We start from the raw sequence: 25,638 nt of genomic DNA on the forward strand, positions 1-25,638 counted from the left end.
TTAACTTACAATCTTGTAAATCACTATTAAGTTACTAATAAAAAAAGACCCAGTTGCTTTGACTTCAGAGGTAATATAAGCTGTTATTTTAAAAAACTACATATAAATAAGAAACCACTTGGCTTCAAATAAGCAGAACCTATGCATTTCTTTCACAGTTAGCTTCTTTTTGAGGTATAACTCTAAACAGAGTAGAAAAATATAAAATATACGGGGACCAGGCAGTGGTGCACCTGGTTAAGTGCACATATCACAGTGTGCAAGAACCTAGGTTCAAGCCCCTGGTCCCCACCTGCAACGGGAAAACTTGACAAGTGGTGAACAAGGGCTGCAGGAGTCTGTCTTTTTCCCTTTCTATCTTCTCCTCCCCTCTCAATTTGTCTCTATCGAGTAATAAAGATAAAATTTTTAAAAAGAAAAGAAAAATATATAGTATACTGTTTGATAAAATTTTTACTTATATATAGATCTGTTTAGCTGTCACTGGCAGTTGTTTTGAAATAAAAAGTACAACTCTGTAGTAAGAATACTCTTAGCAAGAACACAAATCATGTAACTATAAATATTTAAGGCCAACAAGGCCAAAGCAAAAGGTTTACATTTACAGTTGATAATCAAAGACTTAGTACAAAAACCATGAAAAGACCAGGTTCTTCTTGAGAAACAGAACAAAAGGCATAAGCTTTTCTATAAACTTTAAAAATCTATTTCTGGGAGTCGGGCAGTAGCACAGCAGGTGGCGCAAAGCTCAAGGACTCGTCTAAGGATCCCGGTTCACGCCCCCGGCTCCCCACCTGCAGGGGAGTCGCTTCACGAGTGGTGAAGCAGGTCTGCAGGTGTCTGTCTTTCTCTCCCCCTCTCTGTCTTCCCCTCTTCTCCATTTCTCTCTGTCCTATCCAACGACGATGACATCAATAACTACAACAATGAAAAACAACAAGGGCAACAAAAGGGAAAATAAATAAATAAATAAATATAAATTTAAAAAAAAATCTATTTCTAAGTCTGCATAGCTCAAATCTGTATCTCAGAAACAGAGAATAAAATGACCCTCTTCTGTAACAAGAGTAGGAATACTTGAACACCAAACTGAGTATCTTAAACTCAGTTGAAAATGTATTTTAAAAAGAAAGAAAGAAAGAAAATGTAGTTAAATGTCTAAGAAGAAAAACAGAATTTATCTGGAGTTTCTAAAAGCTATTCATACTATCCAGTCTATCTCTTTGGGGGGGGGGGGAAATTGGCTTTTTCAACCTGGTGAGCTGCTTCTGAAGGGAAATTTATGAAGCCATGAGGGAGTAAGGGGAAACCCACCTAGCCAGCCAGATCAGCCCTTGTGATCACTGGGGTGAGAGATGCATAAGCCTGATTGTTCTCACAGCTAGAAGAAAAGCAGAAATGCTGCAGGATATTAAAGTTTTGGTAAAAGACAGACTAAAAAGGTAAGCCATCTTCTATTTTCAGAAAATTAAAAATTACAGTTACTACCACAACAGAAAGAAGGCACAAATCTTCCTCTGCCATTTAATCGACAGTATACATTTGGGAAACTTACTTAATCTTTACACCTGTCACAAGTGAAAACATATACCCTTATCCACCTTCTGAGGAGGTAGTGAAAAGCAGACAAGAAACCTATGTCAAATCTCTTTCTGGGAGTGGGGCAGTAGTGCAGTGGGTTAAGCGCAGGTGGCGCAAAGCAAGGACCAGCGTAAGGATCCTGGTTCGAGCCCCACATGCAGGGAAGTCACTTCACAAGCGGTGAAGCAGGTCTGCAGGTGTCTTTCTCTCCCCCTCTGTCTTTCCCACCTCTCTCCATTTCTCTCTGTCCTATCCAACAACGACATCAATAATAACTACAACAATAAAACAACAAGGGCAACAAAAGGGATTAAATAAATATTTTTTTAAATGTTCTTTCTAAACTATAAAGTGTTTTAAAGTGGAAACAGAGACTATTACTAGCAGGGACCAAAGGGACAACAGATATATGTATTCTAGTTTGGCTAGTCTTAGGCATTGTATTAGGGCCAATGAAACAGGATATATAAAAACAGGAGCAAACATTACCATGAGTTACTGTCGGAATTAAGACCTGGGCTCAAGCCTTTGATTCCACCTGCAGCGTGGGAAACTTTTAAGAGTGGTAGAGCACTGCTGCAGGTGTTTCTCTTTCTCTCTAACAGGAAGCTCCTAGAACTTATTAATTATATTACTGATTAATGATTGATTATAATTATTAATCAATATAGTAAGGTGGCAGACAACAAGATTAATATTTTAAAAACCAGTGGCTTTTCTTTATGCAAATGCTAAGAAGAAATTCAGAAATTGATCCCATTTACTACAGCAGCAAAAACCAACCAAATATCTAGGGATCAGCCTAACAAAGGAAGGGCCAGGTGGTGGCACACTTGGTTAAGAGCTCACATCAAAGTGCAAAAGGACCCAGGTTCAAGCCCCTGGTCCTGACCTGAAGGGGGAAGCTTCACAAGTGGTGAAGCAGGGCTGCAGATGTCTCTTTCCCTCTCTATCTCCCTTGCTCCCCCGAATTTGTCTCTACTCAATAACAAATAAATAATAATATTTTTTTAAAAAAGAAAAACCTAACAAAGAAAGTAAAAGTCTTGTATATTGAAAATTATGAGTCACAAGTCAAGGAAACAGGAAAAAAAAAATACAAAGAATGGAAAAATACCCCATGTTCATGAATTAGATGAATTAACACATATGACCATGGACAAGGCCTGGTTTTGAGCTCTCAATCCCCATTTGCAGTGCTGCAGGTGTTTCTCTTTTTCTTTCTTTTATTGATCCCACTGCACTACAGTCCAACTCCCAAGTATTTCTCTTTTCCTTTCCCTCTCTGTCTCCCCTTCCCATCTCAATTTCTCTCTGTCCTATCAAATAAAAATAAGTAAATAAAATGCACTGTGCTGAATTGCAGGAGAAAGAGAAAGAAGTAAAAAATGTGACCCGTTTTCAAAAAGCCCAGAATTTAAAAAGGAAGATAAACGATGACTACAGATATTGCTTTAAAAAATTCTCTAGACCAGGTTGGCAAACCAAGATCCATGGGTCAAATTGAACTGCTACCTATTTTTTTTCCATTTTTTCTTTGTGATCAATAGTGGATGACAGGATTGTAAGACTACAGGGTATATTCCACACTGTACCCAACAACAAAGTTCTGTGTCCCCACCCTCTCACCTCCTAAACCACTATAGTTCCCACAAAGTCTTAAAAAGTTTCTTGGCTTCTGTTTCATCTTCTTTTTTGCAAGTTCATGTGAACTGCCACCAGTTATAAAATGTAATCAGTACAGAGCCACACTCATTGTTTATGTAGTGTCTATAGTTGTTTTTGAACTACCATGACAGAGAAGAGTAGTAGCAACAGAAACCAATGGTACCAAATCTAAAATATTAACTATCAGAATCTTTCAGAAAAAAAAAAAAAAAAAAGACCTTTTATTTATTTATTCATTATTTTGTCTCCTGGGTATCACTGGGGGCTTCGTGCCTGCACCACGAATTCACTACTCCTGGAGGCCATTTTTTCCCTTTTGTTGCCCTTGTTGCTGTTATTATTATTGTTGTTATTGCTGTCATTGTTGTTGATAGGACAGAGAGAATTTGAGAGAGATGGGGAAGACAGAGGTGGGAGAGAAAGATAGATACCTGCTGACCTGCTTCACTGCCTATGAAGTGACCCCCTGCAGGAGGGGAGCCGGGGGCTCGAACCAGGATCCCTAAGTTGGTCTGTGTGCTTTGCGCTATGTGCGTTTAACCAGTTGCGCCACCACTCGGCCCCCTAAGACCTTTGCTCTAGAAATTCAGAAGTGGTCCGGAAGGAGATGCAGTAGATAAGGCCTTGGATGTTCAAGCATAAGGTCCTGAGTTTGATCCCCAACTGCAAGAGTGTACTACAGTGAAGTCTGGTTCTTCCCCTCACTCATAAATAAATAAATCCTTTATAAAAAATACTAAAAAAGAAATTCAGAAAAAATATCATTTTAATATTGACTTTCATGTAGGATTCAATTTTTTATTTTTGTCAGCAGGGCTTTACCATTCCAGGCCAATTTTTTTAGATAGAGACAAAAAAAAAGAGAAATAGGGGATGCGGCGGAGGGGGGATTTAGCAAACCACAGCACTAAGGCTTCACCCAGTGTGGTGGAGGGCAGGCTTGAAACTGAGTCATGCCAATGGCAAAGCATGCCCACTATACAGGTGAACTGTTTTACCAGCCTATATTTTACTTTTTAAGTAACATCAGCATATTCTTAAATAATGTGCTATGTATAGTGGGGACAAAGGAACACTCCTGCACTGTTGGTGGGAATGTAAATTAGTCCAGCCCGTGTGGAGAGCAGTCTGGAGAATTCTCAGAAGGCTAGAAATGGACCTACCCTATGACCCTACAATTCCTCTCCTGAGGATATATCCCAATGAACCAAACATACCCATCCAAAAAGATCTGTGTGTACCTATGTTCATAGCAGCACAATTTGTAATAGCCAAAACCTGGAAGCATCTCAAGTGTCCAATAACAGATGGATGGCTAAGCAAGTTGTGGTATACATACACAATGGAATACTACTCATCTATTAAAAATGGTAAATTCAGGGTGGGGGTAGATAGCACAATGATTATGCAAAGAAACTCTCATGCCTGAGGCTCCATAGTCTCAGGTTCAATCCCCTGTACCACCATAAAAACCAGAGCTGAAGGAGTCGGGTGGTAGCGCAGAGGGTTAAGCGTACGTGGCCCAAAGCACAAGGACTCTGGCATGCCCAAAGCACAAGGACTCTGGCATAAGGATCTAGGTTGGAGCCCCCGGCTCCGTGCTTGCAGGGGGATCACTTCACAGGCAGTGTAGCAGGTCTGCAGGTGTCTTTCTCTCCCCCTCTGTCTTCCCCTCCTCTCTCCATTTCTCCAACAATGATGACATCAATAACAATAATAATAACTACAACAATAAAAACAAGAGCAACAAAAGGGAATAAATAAATAGTAAAAAAAAAAAAAAAAAAAAAGAGCTGAACAGTGCTCTGGTAAAAAATACAAAAGAAAAAAATGGTAAATTCACCTTCTTCACCTCATCTTGGGTGGATCTTGAAGAAATGTTAAGTGAGATCAGCTAGAAACAGAAGGATGAATATAGAAGTTGAAAAATAAGAACAGAAGGGAAAACAGAACAGAAAGCAGAACTTGGACTGCAGTTAGTGTATTGCACCAAAGTATAAGAGTCTGTTGTGGGGAGAAGGGTTCAGGTACTGGAATAAGATAGCAGAGGAGGACCTACCTAAACCTGTGGGGGCTGGATTGTTATGCTGAAAACTGAGAAATGTTACACATGTACAAACTACTGTATTTTACTGTTGACTGTAAACTATTAATCCTCCAATAAAGAAATTAAAGAAAAAGATAATGTGCTATGTAGAAAACAAATTCAACAAATACTTTCAAGCCTATAGAGTCAAAAGATATTAACTATATTCTTTAGGTTTCATTTTCTTTTTTTAATGTTTTTATTACTGGATGGAGAAAGAAATTGGGGGGAGGGGGAATACAGATAGGGAGAGACATCTGTAGTCCTATTTCCCCCTGTAGCTGGGGACCATGGTCTTGAACCTAGGACCTTGTGCCTGATGTGTGCACTTAACCAGGTGCACCACCACCTGCCCCCTCTAGGTTTCATTTCTACTCCTATGTTAACTTTAACCTATTACCTTAGTCAGACTCTTCTCCACCAGAGCACTGCTCAGCTCTGGCTTATGGTGGTGCCAGGGATTGAACCTAAGACCTCTGGTGCCTCAGGTTTTTTGCATAAGTATTATGCTGTCCCCCGAGTCAGACCTATGATCTCTTGTATCTTCTTTGTATGCTTCTTCTCAAATACTGGAGATGAAAACTTCATTAAACTGGTCATTTTTTGTGGAACCAAAACAACAGAAAAAATAAACAAATGGACAAATAAAGAAACTTCACCTTCCATTTTTCTAAGCCATGTCTAAAAACTACTTAAGATCAACAGCCTACTTTGTTAACAGCAAAACAAATTTCAATTTCAAATTACTGCTGCTTGAAATTTATTCTGATTATAAGGAAAACTGAATACCCCTTCTGAAGATGTAATTTACTAATGGATAATATCTCAAATGTGATTTCAATAAAACTGCCTAGCAGAAAATATAGCTCTTTTAAGAAATACTGATAAAATGCCTCTGTAGTATTTAGTATCTAGAGAAGACCAATGATGTTAATTTGGGCAGGCTCCACTGCCATGTTAATCATACTTTGTGGTACTTGGCATTTTCCTGAAACATTTCAGTGTCACTACTGCTGCCACACTTACTGTATTAATGAAGCAGCAGCTTGTCCAATGCTGACACTGCTGTGATCAGCCTGCTCTTTAAGTCTACCTTTCTCCTTATCCGCATTCACCACAGAGGGGAAGCAAACAGAAAGTGTCTCTCTTTTAAAGATAAGTAAAAAAGAGAAAAGAAAAAGAAAATGAAAATCACCAGACAACGCACATATGCACATGGAAGTCACTGAAAAATCAACTGTCAAGTCTTCTTTTGGACACAAAAACTCTCCAGAAGATGATGTAGCCTGTTTCTTAAAACAGCTCTTCTGTTTTATTCAGCAGAGGAACAGTACATCTGAGTGCCAACTCTGCAACCCTATTTGTGCCTTTAAACCGCCTTCATTTCCATTGTCTAACTATAATCTGATTAGCTTTGAAAGGACAGCCATTCTGGGAGTTATGGATCAATCTGCCAACACCCATGCCCAGTGGAGAAGCAATTACAGAAGTCAAAACACCCAGCATCTGCACCCCAAACAGAATTTTGGTCCATACTCCCAGAGGAGTAAATGATAGGGGAAATAAACCAGAGGGTTTTGAACCCCAATTCCACCAGGACCTGAAGCATTTATCACCAAATGGGGAAAAAATCTGGAAAACACCAGAGAGCAAGCCAGGCATAGTTTCATTTATCTGGGAGAAAAGGGGAAAAAGGAAAGATACCTGGAAGTAGTGATAGGTGTAGGGGTGAACTAGAAAAAGAAGTGAAAGCAGGTCTATTGTAACAAATAGAGAAACAAATAAATAGAAACAAAACTTTCCTTCCAATAGTCTCTAAGACCTTTTCTAAATGACTTGACCCTTGTGGTCCTATGAGATATGGAGAATACTCAAAAGTCTGGAGCCTAACTCACATTTCCAGTGCCCAAACCTGTCCTACATAATATTGCTTCTGGAACAGCCTGGTCTCAGTTGGATTTATCACAAACAGCAATAGCCCCAGGGACAGAGAGTGATGGTGAGCTGTGATATTTCTTATGTCCCTCTGGTACTTTGTGACAGGATAATTGATCCACAATGAGGATATATATATCTCCACAAACTATTAGAAAAGTTTGTGGGAGGGCTGGCAAAATAGTTCACCTAGACACTGATCTTCTACGAGAACCATCCAGGTTCAAGCCCAGCACAGCCCCCCCCCCCCACCACCACAATGGAGGAAGCTTTGGTGCTGTGGTGTCTTCTTTCCCTCTGTCTCTCTTAAGAAAAGGAAGGAAGGAAGGAAAGAAGGAAGGGAGGGAGGGGAGGGGAAGAGAGAGGAGGGGAAGGGAGGGGAGGGGAGGGGTGAGCTTGAAGGAAGATATCCAAATCACCTATATGCATTTTCTCATCTAATTCTCAACAATCTTCTATCAGAATCATTCTTACAAGGCTTTTTTCATACAATGAACATTTTGATACTTATACATGTTTTATAACCTATAAAAACCTCTCTTGGGGATGGGGTGGTGGCACACCTGGTTGAGCGTACATGTTACAACGTGCAAGGACCCAGGTTTGAATCCCCAGTGGCCACCGAGGGGGGAAGCTTCACAAAGGGTAAAGCAAAGCTGCAGGTGTCTCTTATCTCTCTTCCTCTCTATCACTCCTTTCCCTCTCAATTTCTGGCTGTCTCTATCCAACAAATAAAGACAATACAACACTTAAAAGAAAAACTATCTCCAAACCAAATAATATTGCATCCGCCGATCACAACCTAACCAACGCAACGATTCCCACCTCAACATGCTTCACCTCAGACTGTGTCCAGAGACTTCACGTGTGGAATGACAACCCTTCAGCTTCATTACTAGGGTGAGACCTTTCCTTTTATAGTGCACTCTAATTTCATCTCAGGTAGTTCACTTTCTAACAAAGTCCCATAACCTAGATATACACCAGTTTCTGTGAGAGAGAGCTTATGTGCACACGTATCCATAAACTACTGCAAAATATATACCTGAAAGCAGAAGTACACTAGAGTTTGCAGTGAGTACCTCCCTAACACTTCCTCTCCACTATTCCAAGCTTGGGATCCATGATTGCTCAACAAATTGTTTGGCTTCGTATGTTAACTCTCTTTTCAATCACCAGGTTCCAGATGCCACCAGGATGCTGGCCAGGCTTCCCTGGATTGAAGACCCCACCAATGTGTCCTGGAGCTCAGCTTCCCCAGAGACACACCTTACTAGGGAAAGAGAGAGGCAGACTGGGAGTATGGACCGACCAGTCAACGCCCATGTTCAGCGGGGAAGCAATTACAGAAGCCAGACCTTCTACCTTCTGCAACCCTCAACGACCCTGGGTCCATGCTCCCAGAGGGCTAGAGAATGGGAAAGCTATCATGGGAGGGAGTGGGTTATGGAGATTGGGTGGTGGGAATTGTGTGGAGTTGTACCCCTCCTACCTTATGTTTTTGTTCATTAATCCTTTCTTAAATAAAAAATTTAAAAAAATTAAAAAAGAAAAACTATCTTTAAACATGTAGTTTTATTATAAAGTACTATGTATAACAGTCAATGCAGAATCTATCCTAAATCTCACCAAATTCCTGCTTCAAAGCTTCAGAATACTAGGGCAGGGTGAGAGATAACATAATAGTTAGGCAAAGCTTCAGAATACCAAGATCATCCACAGAATCCAGAGTCAGTTTTTTTCTTTTTTCACTCCAGGGTTACCCCTGGGGGTTGGTCCTACCCCTACAAATCCACTGCTCCCAGCATCCATTTTTTTTCTCCATTTTATTGGATAGAATAGAGAAATTGAGAGAAGAGGAGGAGACAGAGAGGGAGAAAGAAAGAAAAACACCTGCAGATCTGCTTCACCACTTGTGAAACAACCCCCCTCCCTGCAGAGGCTCCAACCCGGGTCCTTGCTCATGGTAAGATGTGCATTTAACTGTGTGCACCACCGCTCAGCCCCCCATAGTCAGTATCTTTAGCCTGAATGATTCCTAAAAGTCCTTCCAAAACTAACATTTTAAATATTCTTTTTTAAAAATATTGATTGATTTATTTTTGTTTGTGGCCCTTGTTTTTCTATTGTTGTAGTTATTATTGTTGTTGTTGTTGATGTCGTCATAGGACAGAGAGAAATGGAGAGAGGAGGGGAAGAAATGGAGAGAGGAGAGGAAGACAGAGGAGGGAGAGAAAGATAGACACCTCCAGACATGCCTCACTGCCTGTGAAGGAACTTCCCTGCAGGTGGGGTGTGGTGGACTTGAACCGGATCCTTATGCTGGTCCTTGCACTTTGCACCACGTGGGCTTAACCTGCTGCGCTACTGCCCGACTTCCTTAAATATTCTTGAGTTCTATGAATATCACTTAGTCTTTCTACCTACCGACTAGTTTCTCCCCTCCTCTGACTGTATACTATGTGCTAGCAGCTGGAGTTTCTTTGTCACTGGAGGGAAAAAAAAAACAAACATTTTCTGATTCGACTTCCGGAGGCGGAGCTACGAGCAGCAGATAGCTTTCTCTCCTCTCCTCTCCTCTCCTGGATCAACTAGGAATACCAAAGGAGACCACCCGGACCGAAACAAGACAGGACTAGAATGACCACAGAAACCCAGTAAATCACCCGTGAGTACAAACACGCGTGGCTGGAGACAGAGAGGAGAGAGGGGCCTAAGGAGAGATTAAGTGACTGCTAACAGTTTGACAGTTTGTCAGTGGAGACACCACCTCCAGTCTGCTCCACCAACAAGGGGACAGCTGAAGGGAGGAAAGGACTCCCCAGAGACTCACCAAGTGCAACTCTGAGTCTCCATTGCTACTACCCTCAGAATCTGGAGCAGCAACAGGGAGGGACACCAGGGTACAGAGATCTAACCGGGAAACTCAGGAGAAGACCTATACCTCGGTGGCATAGCTGAGGGGCTGTGAAAGTCTCTTTGCATAACCACTGGATTATCTCTGCCACACCCTGCTTTATCTCTTGGTCAGGAGTCAGTGATTAAGCCAAGAAGCCTATTGATAGTTTAAAAGCCCTCAGGCTACCATAGCCTACAGGGGAAAAAAAAAAAAGGCTTTTACACCACTGAACTCCAACTCAGGGATTGAAAAAACTGTTAACTTATATAAAATGGTTAAAACAACAAGAAAAAATAATGGAGACTCGAACCAGGACAAGAGTCCAGCTAAAAGTCCTCCAGAGGGCGAAGCACAAAACAACGAGTTCAACATCCAAACATTAGCTAAGGAAATAATAACAGGAGTGAGTAAAGAATTTGAAAAAATTGTAATCAGAACTGCAGGAACAACAAATGAGAATATGGAAGAAAATTCTAATAATCTCATGGTTATTAGAGAGCTGAAAGCTGAAATTGCTGAGCTAAGAAGGCAACTAACTGAACAAGCTAAAACAGTATCAGAGCAGGGCAACAAAATAGATGAACTCCAGAAAGCAGTAGAGGGCAGAGAGAATAGAATCAATGAGGCTGAAGACAGAATTAGCAAGATTGAGGATGAATTAGAGACAACGAAAAAAGAAGTAAGAGATCTCAAAAAGAGATAAAGAGATGCTGAAAACAACAACAGAGTCCTATGGGATGACTTCAAAAGAAACAATATACGCATTATTGGCTTACCAGAGGAAAAAAAAAACATTTTCTATTGGAGTTTGGAGGTGGCACACTGACTGAGCACATGTGCAAGGATTGGGTCGAGCCCTGCTCTCCACCTGCAGGGAGGACACTTCACTAGAGGTAAAGCAGATCAGGTCTCTCTCTCCTATCTCCCTCTCCCTTCTCAAGTTCTCTCTATCCTACCTGATAAAAAAAAATGGGGGGAAGGGAATGGCCATGAGTAGTGGGCTCTTGCAGGGACAGAGCCCCAGCGATAACCCTGATGGCAATTAAAAAACAAACAAACATCCCAGCATGCTTCACCTCAGACTGCGTACAGAGACATCAGGCATGGATTGCCAACCCTTCACCCTCATCACTCGGGTGAGACCTTTCCTTTGATGGTAGTCTCTAATTCCATTCCAGGAGGTTCACTTCCTAACAAAGTCCCAAAACCTAGATATAGGCCAGGTCCCATAAGACAGAGCATATGTTCACATGTATCTAGAAATTAAGGCAAAATATATACCTGAAAGCAAAAGTACACAATAGTCTACAGTGAGTCAGTAACAAGTTCATAATGAAATAGTGTCCACTTAAGACTTAGATACCCTCCTCACCTACTTCCTGTTACAGTTCTCTCACTCACTCCAAAGCTAACCTTATCAAAGCAAGGACTGCAAAAGCTGAATAAGGGCAGGAGACTGGCATACTTTAACGATGACTCTTAATTCACCATCAGGCCATTCCACCAGCTGGGGCCCTAATCGGGAAATACTGAGTCTCCCAAACAGACTTGATGGGCCTAGACCTCAAATAAATCCCTCTCTCCACTGTTTCCAGCCATCTCTATCAGGAACAACAAAATAGACTCCTTTGTGGGCCCCCATAGGACCTTGCCCTCAACCTGGATCAACAATGGTAGAGAATGTTCCATCCTCTGAAGGGAGACTGGACAACATACTCTATGCTATACCTGAGGAAGATGGGTCGCTACTGGGGCAGCATGGAATATTCCTACTCATGACCACAGAATGTGAGCTCAGATCTAGAGGGATGTAGAGGTAATTATGGGCCCCAGATCACATCAAATTGTTGGGGTTTACAGTAATATTTATACCCCTTTTCCATATTAGGAAACTACTCTCTTCCCTGATCCAGTTTTCTGGTGCTTTTCCCAGCCATAACGTCATCTCCCCAGTCAATAATTAGGATTCACCTGCATATCAGATTTCAGGCTCAGGCATAAAAAAACAAAAACAAACAAAAAAACACTAGTATAGCTACAGGCCCTTTGAAATATAACTAAAATATGCCTACTAGCTATTTACAAAATGGAGGACCCCCCCCCCCAATGTTTCACCTGCACTATTCCAGCCTTTAGGTCCATGATTGTCCAACAATTTGTTTGGCTTTGTATATTAACTCTCTTTTCAGACACCAGGTTCCAGATGCTAGCAGGATGTGACCAGATTTCCCTGGACAGACAACCCCACCAATGTGCCTTGGAGCTCCGTTTCCCCAGAGTCCTTCCCCACTAGGGAAAGAGAGAGACAGGATGGGAGTATGGATTGACCTGTCAACGGCCATGTTCAGCAGGGAAGCAATTACAGAAGCCAGACCTTCAACCTTCTGCATCCCACAATGATCTTGGGTCCATACTCCCAGAGGGTTAAAGAGTGGGAAAGCTATCAGGGGAGGGGTTGGTATACCGAGGTCTGGTGGTGGGAATTGTGCGAAGCGGTACACCTCTTCTCCTATGGTTTTGTCAATGTTTCCTTTTTATAAATAAAAAATTTTTTTAAAAAACCATCTATTCTCTGACCTGTCCTCATATGGAAATCTTTGCCTTCTGGAATACAAGAACACTCATTTTACATTCCCCAACCCCTACAGTCTACTACTGCTCATGAGTGACGGAGTAAGTTGAATGAATAAGAAACAATAGGCAATCCCTTGTCTCTAAGGCCTGAGACAACAAAGGCATAGCACATTTCATTCTCACAGAAAGTTCTACTGGAGAACACTGTACACAAAGCTGTTTTCCAGTTCAGCTTCACTTAGTAGTCAGTCGGGGTATAATGAAACTTATACTTGATTTTAATCCAATTCAGTTCCTGAGTCTTTATCTCTTAAAGATTACACCAAGTCCTACTACCTGGAACACAAGTACCTTGAATCCACACTGACTCCAGTTAAGGCTAAAAAAATTCCCAAAGGAAAAAGGGGATGGGAGGAGGCAGAGAAAGCCTTGGGGTTCTGGTACCTGATAACCTAAGTTAGACAGGAGAGTGTTCTACAAACACCTTTCACAGAGAGATGGGGAAATGTACCTATGTGTCAACAACTGTACTGAAAACCATTACCTCGCTGATAAAAATCATTTAAAGTTTCCAAAGGCAATCTCCTTCATAATGACAAGAAGGACTAGTCCCAAAGTAAACTGTTTGAGAAATAATGGGTCCTTGGTGTTCCCACTGGCTTGTGCTGCCTTGAAAATTTTTTTTCTAAAGTATCTATATAAAAGTTACCATACAGATACCATTACTTTAGCAATGGTCCTCAAATTCTGGTGTGCAATCAAATCACTGGAGAGGTCTGTTACAACACAGACTGCTAGTCCTGATCACTAGTTTCAGATTAACTAAATCCAAAGGTTGAGATTTTGTATTTCTAACTCTCTTGCAGATTCTGGCACTACTGATCCAGGGGGCACTGAGTGAAACCAACAACCCAGAATAAACAAACATTGGGAAGACAGAACAAGAACTTGAAACTCATTTACGCATGGAACACAGTGCCAAGAGCACACGAGCCTGAGCAGAAAAAGCCTACTGAAATGAAATGCTCCAGGACTTGGTGCTCTTAGTGTCTCTTCTCCATGATATCTGCTGGAACATCCACATAGCAGACTACAAGGCATGAGCTTTGATTCCTACTCTATAAAGTAGCAATACATGCCATGATCAACTTTCCCTCACATCTCAAAGAAGTAGGTTCTATCTATTACCTACTGACTTCAGAAATCTGTTTCTCTCTCTATGCAATAACAAATAAATAAAAATATAAAAAGAAGTCTCTTGGGGGTCGGGCGGTGGCGCAGTGGGTTAAGCGCATGTGGCGCAAAGCGCAGGAACCGGCGTAAGGATCCCGGTTCGAGCCCCCGGCTCCCCACCTGCAGGGGAGTCGCTTCACAGGCGGTGAAGCAGGTCTGCAGGTGTCTATCTTTCTCCCACTCTCTGTCTTCCCCTCCTCTCTCCATTTCTCTCTGTCCTATCCAACAACGAATTGCGTCAACAAGGGCAATAATAATAACCACAACGAAGCTACAACAAGGGCAACAAAAGAGGGAAAAAAAAAAAAAGTCTCTTAAAAGCAATCTTAATTTTTTTGTATTATTTTTATTTATTGGATAGAGACAACCAGAAATCAAGAGGGAAGGGGGTGATAAAGGAGAGAGAGAGAGACACCTGTAGCACTACTTCACCACTCACAAAGCTTACCCCTGTAGGAGGGGACTAGGGGCTCAAACCTGGGTCCTTGCACATTGTAACATGTGCGCTCAGCCAGGTGCACCACCTGGCCCCTCAAAAGCAATCTCTATCCCCAGAGACACACCTTACTAGGGAAAGAGAGAGGCAGACTGGGAGTATGGACCGACCAGTCAACGCCCATGTTCAGCGGGGAAGCAATTACAGAAGCCAGACCTTCTACCTTCTGCAACCCTCAACGACCCTGGGTCCATGCTCCCAGAGGGCTAGAGAATGGGAAAGCTATCATGGGAGGGGGTGGGTTATGGGGATTGGGTGGTGGGAATTGTGTGGAGTTGTACCCCTCCTACCTTATGTTTTTGTTCATTAATCCTTTCTTAAATAAAAAGTTAAAAAAAAAAAAGCAATCTCTACACACCTTCTCCTCTGCCACTTCAAATTTAAATGTCTCCAATAACCTCCTAAATTGTCTAAACCTGCACTTAAATTTCTTTATATAATTTTATTGACGAAATATTGATTTTCATGGTTGTTATTGGAACAGAAGGATAACTGCACATCTTCCAAGGAAGTATTGTTTTAAAAACTTACTTATGTCCCCATTTGCAAGAGGAAAGAAAGCTTTGCTAGTGGTGAAGCAGTGCTACTCTCTCTCCCTCACTATTTCCTGCTGCCCTCTCAATTTGTTTCTATCCAATAAATAAATAAAGGTTTAAAAAAATTAATTATTAACATGAGAGAGAAGCAAAGTGAAGCAGAGCACCATTTTGTTACACAAGATCAATCTTGGGAAGCCACTGCTTTTAAGTCCAAGGCTCTAGCTACTGCACTACCTAGCCAGCCACTTAGTCTCCACTTCTGACAAAGTCCCTAGAATTCTCATCTATTTTGGTCTCCATTTACCTTTTGGCTAACTAAACACACAGTTCCTTTAATGGGAGATTCTCACAAGGGGAAAGAACACTCTAGTCTAGCCCTGGAGCACAGGCTGAGATTTGCATTAAGCACAAGATGATATTCATGTCTTTGTTTTAGGGACCACACTTGTTACTCTCTTGAGATGAGGCCTCCTTTTATACATTAAGAAGAAAACTTCTCTTGAGGTCCTGGGTTTAATCCCCAGCACCGCCATGTGCCAAAGCTGAGTAGTGCTCTGGTCTCAGTCTCTCCCTCTCTCTGTGTAAAATAAATAATACTTAAAAAAAAAAAAAAGGCTTTTTGTCTTTGTATTATAAATAAGAAAATGATGTAGCTAGATTTCAACATCAGCCTACAATTTCTGCACAGAGGAAAGTAATAAGGAGAAAAAGAAAGAGGAAGAGGAGAGGGAGGGAGAGTTGGAAGAGAAGGAAAGATAAGAGGTAGAAAACAGTACAGTCAGTTATATAATACTCTCATGCTTGGGGGGGGGGGGGTCTGAAGGCTCCAGGTGAACTCCTAGTACTACGACAACCAGAGATGAGCAGTACTCTGGTCAAAAAAAGAAAAGAGGAGTAGACTATCCATAGGCACTGAGAGAGAAGTAGCATAGATCTCTTCTAGAAATTGTTTGGCATCCGAACTGACAGAAAAGAAAAACCACCTGAAATCTCTTGACCAGGCTGTTTTATCCTGTTCTAAAATGTCCATCACAATGAACTGAAAGAACAAAAAATGGTCTGGCCCAACAATAGATACAATGTCAAGACTGGCAGAATTCCCACAGGTTCTTGTACCATCTACTATTCTTCCTCCTATTGCATTCTGCACACAGCTGTTCCGTAGAGTCCACCCTAACTTTCTATGGTTCAACTATTGCTTTGTGGAAGATAATACAATAGCTCAGGCCTCTGTCCTGGCTTCTAGCTAGTCCATTTGCACTACAAATTTTAACAATTGATCCAATATCACCTCAAGCTACTATGTGAATAAGACAACCTTAATGTACCAGCCCTAAAATTCCATCAATGCATCTAACCTTGAAATACTACTTCATTCTAACATGTGCCCCTAAACAGATGTGCCACTGCCCAGCCTTGCCCCTTCATTCAAAATCAGCTTGACTCCCTGCAGTTTGGGATGTGGTGCAGTGGATAAAGCACTGGACTCTCTCATGTATGAGGTCCTGAGTTCACTCTCTGGCAGCATATGTACCAAAGTGATGTCTGATTCTTTCTCTCTCTCCCGCTCTCTCTCACATGTACGTGTGTGTGTGAGTGTGTGTGTGTGTGTGTGTCTACTATCTTCTCATTAATAAGTAAATAAAATCTTAAAAGTTAAATAAAATAAAAATAAAACTTTAGGGTCAAATCCCAGTACTTTCCCATCTACCAAGCACCACAAAATGAATGAAATTCAAGGATTCCATTCTTTATAGTCTTCCTAAGTTTAGTGCTAGGCATTCAAAAAGGCAAGGTGAGTTTTTTTGTTGTTTGTCATCTCAATAGGTAACTAATTTCTCTAGTCCTGTATTACACCACATTGTTTCCTTTCTAAAAGTCATATCATTTGCCTGTTTAAAAGACTGACACTTCATCACTCAAAAGTTCAAATTTCTATTTGACATCTGTGAACCTTAATGACTGAATCTAAACGACCTTTTCAATAGCATTGTTCAGATAAGCATGTTAATGTGTTTTCATGTCAGTAGACATAGCCCATTTCCTCTGCATGGGATGCTACCTACCTTTCCACTCACCCTCTTCCATACCCCACAACCTGAGTAACTTCTACCTTTGTGTGCCATCTCCTCTATGTACTACTCAATTAACACTTCTACAATACTATAAGTACGTGTAATTCTATTAAAGGGTCCAACCTAGACAGGTATTCTGTCCCACTAAACAGAACCTGCAGGCCACTCACTAGTGGGGAGGGGGAGAGCTTACATATCCAAAAGAGTAAGATCTTTCAAATGTTTTCATTACTTTGGGAGGGTGTGAAATTATTTTGGCAAAGCAACCACTACTCTGACATTTTTGGAACTCTTGCTATTTGGAATTTCCAATGAGCTTGTTTACTCTCCAGAGAAGAAAATAATTCCCCTTATACTGTTTATGAAATATTTTCACTTAAAAATAATAGAACTAAATTTGAGCACTGACATCCTCCTTCCCTTTCATCACATGGATTTGTTCCAAACAACTTCTGGCGCTTTCAGATAAGAAAATCCTCCTTCAAAAGATGAAACTAGTCATCAATGACCCTGTGCCATGGGCTCTTAAAACAATGTCAAATAGAAATGGAAGATGTTTTGCGACTATTAGAGTAAGTGCAGTATTTCAAAAGACTCCCATCTGATGATGTAAAGATTTAAGTGTATATGTTTAAGTACAGTCTTTCTTTTTTCAAAGAATATTTCATTTTACCTTGCTGAATATTTGCTAAATTGAGTCAAGAATGAAGAAAAGGTGCCTCGATTTCTCTAAATTGTAAAAAGGGGGCTGACTGTCATCTTATCCTCATGAATGAAACAAACTTTAAAAAGCTAAGCTTAATGGTTACAGAATTGATTTCCAAAGATCTAAGATTCTACTTTTATAATACCTTCATTAGAATATTCTTTAATTAGAGAATTGCTTGGCTTTGGCTTATAGTGGTGTGAGTAGGACTGAAGCCAGACTTTTAGAGACTCAGGATTGAAAATCTTTTTGCATAATCATTATGCTATTTCCCTGCCCAATTATCAGTAACATTTTTAAAGGGGCTAATGGTAGTGCACATGTTATCATGCACAAGGACCTCACTTCAAGTTCCTGGTCCCCACCTGCAAAGGGGAAGCTTCAGGAACAGTGAAGCTCTGCTGTAGATGTCTCTCTCCTTTTCTATCTCTCCCTCCCCCTCTCAACTTCTCTGTCTCTAGGAACAAAAACAATGAAATAATTTTTTAAAAAGATCTGAAAAGAAAATCTAAAGAAAAAAACCTTTTTTTTTTAAGCAGAAACACCTTACCCAGGGCAGGGGGTAGATAGCATAATGGGTATGCAAACAGACTCTCATGCCTAAGGCACTGGAGTCCCAGGTTCAATCCCCTATACCACCATAAACCAGAGCTGAGCAGTGCTCTCCTTAAAAATGAAGAAGGAGAAGAGGAAGAGGGGGAGGAGGGAGAAGAAACACCCTATCCAGAAGCTGCACATCCTTTTTTCAAAGAAAAAAGTCCCAACATTTAAAATGCTGATACCATAAATACGACAGAGGCCAGGTCCCTATTTTGTTCCATACAACATCTATGGAACGACTATTCTGTTCTGCCACACTACAGGTGACTGAGGGGGAGAGAAAAACACACAGCCCAGGCATTCAAGCTTTCAAAATCATTTCCAGACGTCTTGTCAAAGCATTGAAACCTCCCTAATCACCCATCCCCAGTGAAACAGCTAACATGCAGGGCTCTCAAATTGACCTGGTATTAAATAAGTATCATCATCATTTACTAGATAGAGACAGAAAGAAATTGAGGAGGTAGATAAGGGGCCAGGCAGTGAAGCACCTGGTTAAGTGCACACATCACAGTGCACAAAGATCCGGGCTCGAACCTCCGGTCCCCACCTACTGGGTGAAAACTTGCAAGTGGTGAAGCAAGGCTGCAGGTGTCTCTCTCTCTCCGTCTCACCCTTCCCTCTCAATTTCTCTGTCTCTATCCAATCATTAAATAAAGATAATACGAAAAAGAGAGGAGAGGGATAGAGAAGAGACAGAGAAATTGAGAAGGGAGAGATAGAAAGGGAAAGACAAAGACACCTGTAGCCCTGCTTCACCACTCATGAAGCTTCCCCTTGTAGGTGGGGAGCGGGGGCTTGAACCCGGATCCTTGTACATTGTAATATGTTCGCTTAACTAGGTGCACCACCTGATAAATAAGTCTCTTTCTGCTCACATCATCCGGATGAAAAGGGAGAACGATTGATCTTCCCCATCCCCGGGCAGGGAGATCTGAGGAAGCAGCAGAGCCAAGGTGGTCCTCAGTTTGCACCTCCTCCAGCCCCCATTTCTAGCATCCCGGCTCCAGATCCTCTGTTGAGCGGGAGGGAAAACTCCAAGTCCCGCTCCTGCCCGCAGACACGCGCACCGAGCCAGCAGCTCCCTGGCCGGCTCCGGGGAGCTGCAGCTGGAGGCAGACATGCTGGGCACGGGCGGAGGGCGCTCGCAGCACCCTGGTTCGAGCCCCTCCGCCCCGACAAGCCGCTGCCAAGGCAACCAGAGGCCTCAGGCAGCGCTGGGGACCCCTCCTCCTCGCGCACGGTGGGTACCTTCGAGTACTCCTGAGCCAGCTTCTGGTACTTCCCCTGCAACTCTGCCGAGGCCATGGCCCCCCCACTCCTGCTCAGTGCTGGCCAGGCTGGCCCCGCAGGTCAGCCCCGCCCCCGCCCCCAAACCCAGCAGCGCTCCCGGGTGAGGATCCCCCAGCCACCGCCAGCTCCGCTACCACGGCCGCGCCTCCTCCTCCACTTCCGGGTTCTCCAGCAGGGGGAGGAAGGCGGGATGGGGAGGGGGCGGGGCGATTTCATGGGGCGGGGCGACGACAATGTCGTAATCGCCCCGCCCCCTTGCGCTCGAGGACGTGCGTGCGTATCTGGGCCGGCGAGCCCAGGCTCTGTGAAACTAGGCGGCAGCGCCACCTTGACGCAGCGTCCAAGATGGCGGCTCTGGACAGAGGAAGGGAGGCCAGAAGGCAGCGGAATGATGGGAGCCCACGGAATGGGCGGGGGACTGAGGAGTGGGGCGGTGGTTGAGGACCGGAAGAAGAAAAAGAAATGTTCTCAGCGCATCGAGAATTCCAGCCGACCTCCCTCCTTCCTTGCCTCTGGTTCCCATGACAACCGCCTGTCAGCTGGGCACATCTTTTTGTGTCCTGCTGGCTCCCCTTCTCTCATATGGGGTCCTCGCACGTGCTCTGTGTTGTAAAGTCTCAGATCTCCCTCATATTTCCAACGGTGTCTGCTACCACTTTCCATTCTTCCGGATTGACAGACCTTCACTGTTCTATATTTGGACACTGAGATTTCTTTGTGTCCATTTGCAGCTCACTCCATGCTCCCACCCCGACCACCTGCACAAGCCCCGCAGTGGATTCAGTCAAAGCAGTTAATGAACCTCCAGGAAGAGGTCTTGCCACGTGTGGACGGAGGGTGGTCTGGTAGCCCAGTTGCTGGAGAATTGAAACTTGTCTGCCTGAGAGTTGGTGTTTCTATTTGAATAAGAGTTTGCATTATGGGGGCCTGTTACATAATGAAATTGTATACATATGTCAGTGATAGCATTGTAAATCACTAACCCCCTCAATAAAAAAAAAAAGTTTGCATTCATTCATTATTTTTCGAGGGCAACGTGTTAGATTTTTTTTTAGGTATTGCATGTATTGCAACATTGGTATTATCACTGATAAAAGAAATGAGTAGAGATATCTGCCAATAAAGTACAACACTGGGAGTTGGGCAGTAGCGCAGTAGGTTAAACGCAGATGGTGCAAAGCGCAAGGACTGGCATAAGGATCTGGGTTGGAGCCCCTGACTCCCCACGTGCAGTGGGGTCACTTCACAGGCGGTGAAGCAGGTCTGCAGGTATCTATCTCTCCCCCTCTCTGTCTTCCCCTCCTCTCTCCATTCCTCTCTGTCCTATCCAACAATGACGAGATCAGTAACAACAACAATAATAACTACAACAATAAAACAACAAAGGCAACAAAAGGGAAGCAAAATTAAAAAAAAAAAGTACAACACTGCAGTTAAAAAAATCAGTGACTGGTGGGGAGAATACAGGTCCATGAAGGATGATAAATGACATAGTGGGGGTTGTATTGTTAAGTGGGAAACTGGGGAATGTTATGCATGAACAAACTATTTTATTTACTGTTGAATGTAAAACATTAATTCCCCAATAAAGAAATTTTTAAAAAATCAATGACCTAGGTCTGCTCATCTCTGTATATATCAACACTATGCTAAATGTAAAAAAGCAAATCTCAATACACTATATGCCACACATTTTGAAAAACTAACATTTTTTGTTATTCCTGTACACATGAAAAACGGTTGAAAGTAGAGAAATAAGAACTAGAAAGATACACATCCAATTGTGGATTTTGGTTCTTTCTAGTGAGAAAAGAATAAAAGGTAATACGACAATATAACAAAGGAGTGAAAACTGTATTTGAAGCTAAATATGATGGGATGTTCGCATTTGTTATCTATATAAGTACTATGATGCTAACTACATTGATATTTTAGAATGCTTGAATTTTTCCATGATTAAAAAAATAGTGCTGTGGAATATAGACAATTGAATATACAAATGCGAAAAAAGCCAAAGTGTTAAAGAACTATAGTGTTTATCTGTGGGTGTGGGGAGGAGGACACAGACCTTCGGTGATGGGAGTGGTGAAAAAAGTTAGAAAATAATTTTTTTTAAAGCGCTATTTCTGTTTTCTGGTTGGACTGTAAATAAGCCTGGAATTTTATAGTGACAGGGTAAATCTGTATGCATTTTTCAGTCATAATGTGTAAAAAGATTACAGACTTTTAAATCATTTATTAAAATAGATGGAAATGATAGTGATTATGCTAAGTGGAATAAGAGGTTCAGGATGACTACTGTATGGTGTCACTCATAATGGAATATATTTAAAGCAAATGAATGCAGAAAGAAAGATAATGAAACTGTCTCCTAGACTTTGTGAGAACTATGGTAGTTATGAAGGGAGTGAGTCACAGACTTTAGTGAAGGATGTGGTGAGTTGCACCAGGTGTGAGCGTGAAATTATACCCCTAAAATCATACAATTTTGTAAAATAATGTTACAGCACTAAAAAAGTTATTTTTTACTTTACTAATAGCAAAGTCCTACTGTCAAGCAAAATTTCAGAACAAGTTTTTAAAATTATTATTATTAATTTTCCCAAGATACACCAAGAGCTGAATTAAATATTGTAATTATATCACTATGATTTATAACATTATAGAATCTTTAATTGGTGGCTCACTCAGTATACTCAGTATAGCATACCACATGTTACCATGTGCAAGGACACAGGTTCAAGTCTTGGGCCCCCACCTACTGGGGAAAGCTTCACAAGCAGCAGAGCAATGATATTGGTGTTTCTCCTTTCTCTCCCTTTTTATTTCCCTCTCACATTCTTCATTAATAATAACAACAATAGTAAAGCCACTGGGAATGGTGGAGTTGTGCAAGGACCAAACATCAACAATAACTGTTGGCAAGATAAAATGTTATGTAGATAAACTGTTGGCAAGATAAAATGTATGTGTTCCTTGCATGTATGAGAGGCCCTGGCCTTGATCCCCAGCACCTGTTATGGCAAAGCCGTGCTCTGATCTTTCTGCCAGTCTATTTCTCTTTAAGTGAATAAATAAATCTTTAAAAATGAAAATAAAGACTGTATAACTTTGACTAAAGAGCCTCTATAAAATCATTTTACAGAACTGAGAAATATATTTTCCGCTGCCTCCTCTAGTTGTTGTGTCAGATGCATTGCTTTCAAATCCCAGTTGACCAGTCTGACATTACTAAGTAAAGAAATATTTCCCTGTATAGACATTATTAATGGAGTGAAAAGGCAAGTCAGTGTCAAAAACATTTGTACCATATCCATCAAGAGCCTCTTGTCCAAATATATAAAGAGTTCTTACAAATCAATAAGGAAAAGAACAGAAAACCATAGTTTAAAAAAAAACAACAGGCACTTCACAAAAGAAGATATAAAAAAAGACCACTTAACATGCAAAGGGTAGTAGTCAGAAGGAAGTGAAACTAAAACCACTGTGAGGCACCATGCACACCGACACAAATGGCTAAGATTAAAAGGAATAACAGTAATGGGAGTATGGAACAAAAGAAATGCATTAAAATGCTGATGGGAGTATAAACTGGAACAATCATTTAGTAAAAGTTGAATATCAAGTCACTTAAAAAGGTACATATTCATGATCTAGCAATTATGCTCTTAAGTACATGCACAAAAATGTGTGCATGTGTTTACCAAGAATATTCATAATAATCAAAGATATATTTCAATCAGTAGATAAAGGAATCTACATTCATAAACGGAACACTAAAGTTCAGCTAAAAAATTGAATTAGGTTCCCTAATAAAACATGTAAAAAATGAATTAGGACTATAATGAGCTACTAGGTGAATCTTAAAAACTAGTCTTAAAAAGAAAAAAAACCTCCCAAAATTATTTTCTTGACTTCAGTTTTAAGGCTTTGGTTTAATTTTTTTAAAAGGTCCAGGGCGTGGTCCGGGAAGTGGCACAGTGATAAAGCTTTGGACTTTCAAGTATGAGGTCCCAAGTTCGATCCCCAGCAGCACATGTGCCAGAGTGATGTCTGGTTCTTTCTCTCTCCTCCTATCTTTCTTATAAATAAAAAAAATCTTAAAAAAAAAAGGTCCAGGGCAAACCTTCACAAGTGGTAAAGCAGGTCTGCAGTTTTCTTTCTTTCTCTCCCTTCTATCTCACTCTCCCCACTTAATTTCTCTCTGTCCTATCAAATAAAAAAAAACCAACAAAAGAGACCCAAGGGTGCATGGTTTTATTCTCAGCTGATAAAACTGGAAAGAAAAGTCAAAAGTGACAACCATAAAACAATTAAAGAGCTTTATCATTTTAGAGGGCAGAGCAAGGTAACTCTTGGGAAAGGATATGAGATTGGTTTTGGAGGTGCTGGCAACATTTCTACCTATATGTGATAGTTACATATTTCTAATTTTGTGATGACTCACCCTAAGGATATTTTTATTTTGTCCATTTTTATGGCAATGTTAGATTTCAAAAATAGTTTTTTGTTTGTTTGTTTTGTTGTTGTTGTTGTTGGGACCAGGTCCTTGAGAATATGTGATTTCACCTGTACAAGACATATATATATATATATATATATATATATATATATATATATATATATATATATATATATCTCATTCAGTTAGACAGCAAGAGAAATAGAGACAGAGACAGCATGCAACACCAGAGCACCAAAGTCTCCTCTGTTGCTGTATCGCCTGCCATGTAGTGCGAGGGTCAAACCTGTATCTTACGCATGGCAATGCAGGTACTGTGAGCTGAGCTGTGTCTCTGGTATATATATAGCTTTACTAGGAGATTAATAGTTTACATTCAACAGTAAAAAAACAGTAGTTTTGTATATGTGTAACATTTCTCAGTTTTCCATATAACAATTCAACCCACTCTAAGTCCTCCTCTGCCATCATGTTCCAGGACCTAAGCACTCCCCACCATTATTATTATTTTTTTTTTAATCAGAGCATTGCTCAGCTCTGTCATAGTATGATGCAGAGGATTGAACCTGGGATTTCAAAGCCTCAGGCATGACAGTCTCGTTGCATAAATCTTATGCTATCTTTCCACACTCAAGAATTTTTTAAAAATTTCTTTATTGGGGGATTAATGGTTTATAGTCAACAGTAAGATACAATAGTTTATACATGTGTAACATTTCCAATTTTCCACTTAATAATTCACTCCCCACTAGGTTCACCTAAGATTTTTTTTTAATTTATTTTTTATTTAAGAAAGGATAAATTAACAAAACCATAGGGTAGAAGGGGTACAACTCCACACAATTCCCACCACCCAATCTCCATATCCCACCCCCTCCCCTGATAGCTTTCCCATTCTCTGTCCCTCTGGGAGCATGGACCCAGGGTCATTGTGGGTTGCAGAAGGTGGAAGGTCTGGCTTCTGTAATTGGTTCCCCGCTGAACATGGATGTTGACTGGTCAGTCCCAGTCTGCCTCTCTCTTTCTCTAGTAGTGTGGGCCTCTGGGGAAGCGGAACCCCAGGACACATTGGTGGGGTCTTCAGTCCAGGGAAGCCTGGCCTGCATCCTGATGGCATCTGGAACCTGGTGGTTCAAAAGAGAGTTAACATACAAAGCCAAACAAATTGTTGAGCAATCATGGACCCAAAGCTTTAAGTAGTGGAGAGGAAGTGTTAGTGCGATATTCACTGCAAACTCTAGTGTACTTTTGCTTTCAGGTATATATTTTGCACTAGTTTATGGATATGTGTGAACATATGCTCTCTCTCACAGAACCTGGTCTATATCTAGGTTTTGGGACTTTGTTAGAAAGTGAACCACCTGGGATGGAATTAGAGAATACTATGAAAGGAAAGGTCTCACCCGAGTAATGAAGCTGAAGGGTTGTCATTCCACACGTGAAGTCTCTGGACACAGTCTGAGCTAAAGCATGTTGAGGTGGCAATCGTTG

The 25,638-nt window shown here is 41.3% G+C and overlaps 1 protein-coding gene across 1 annotated transcript in view; it reads right to left on the reverse strand.

Annotated features, from left to right (window-relative positions):
- Positions 1–19,838, reverse strand: part of PPP1R21 (protein phosphatase 1 regulatory subunit 21) — a 58,610-nt gene extending 38,772 nt beyond the window's left edge. The window contains exon 1 of the mRNA XM_060188441.1: positions 19,644–19,838. Within this exon, the coding sequence (XP_060044424.1) occupies positions 19,644–19,700 (57 nt within the window). The 5' untranslated portion in view covers positions 19,701–19,838. The remainder of the gene's footprint in view (positions 1–19,643) is intronic.
- Positions 19,839–25,638: the final 5,800 nt, after the last annotated feature.

The sequence above is a fragment of the Erinaceus europaeus genome, chromosome 3 (assembly GCF_950295315.1).
Source record: "Erinaceus europaeus chromosome 3, mEriEur2.1, whole genome shotgun sequence".
Lineage (NCBI taxonomy): Eukaryota > Metazoa > Chordata > Mammalia > Eulipotyphla > Erinaceidae > Erinaceus > Erinaceus europaeus.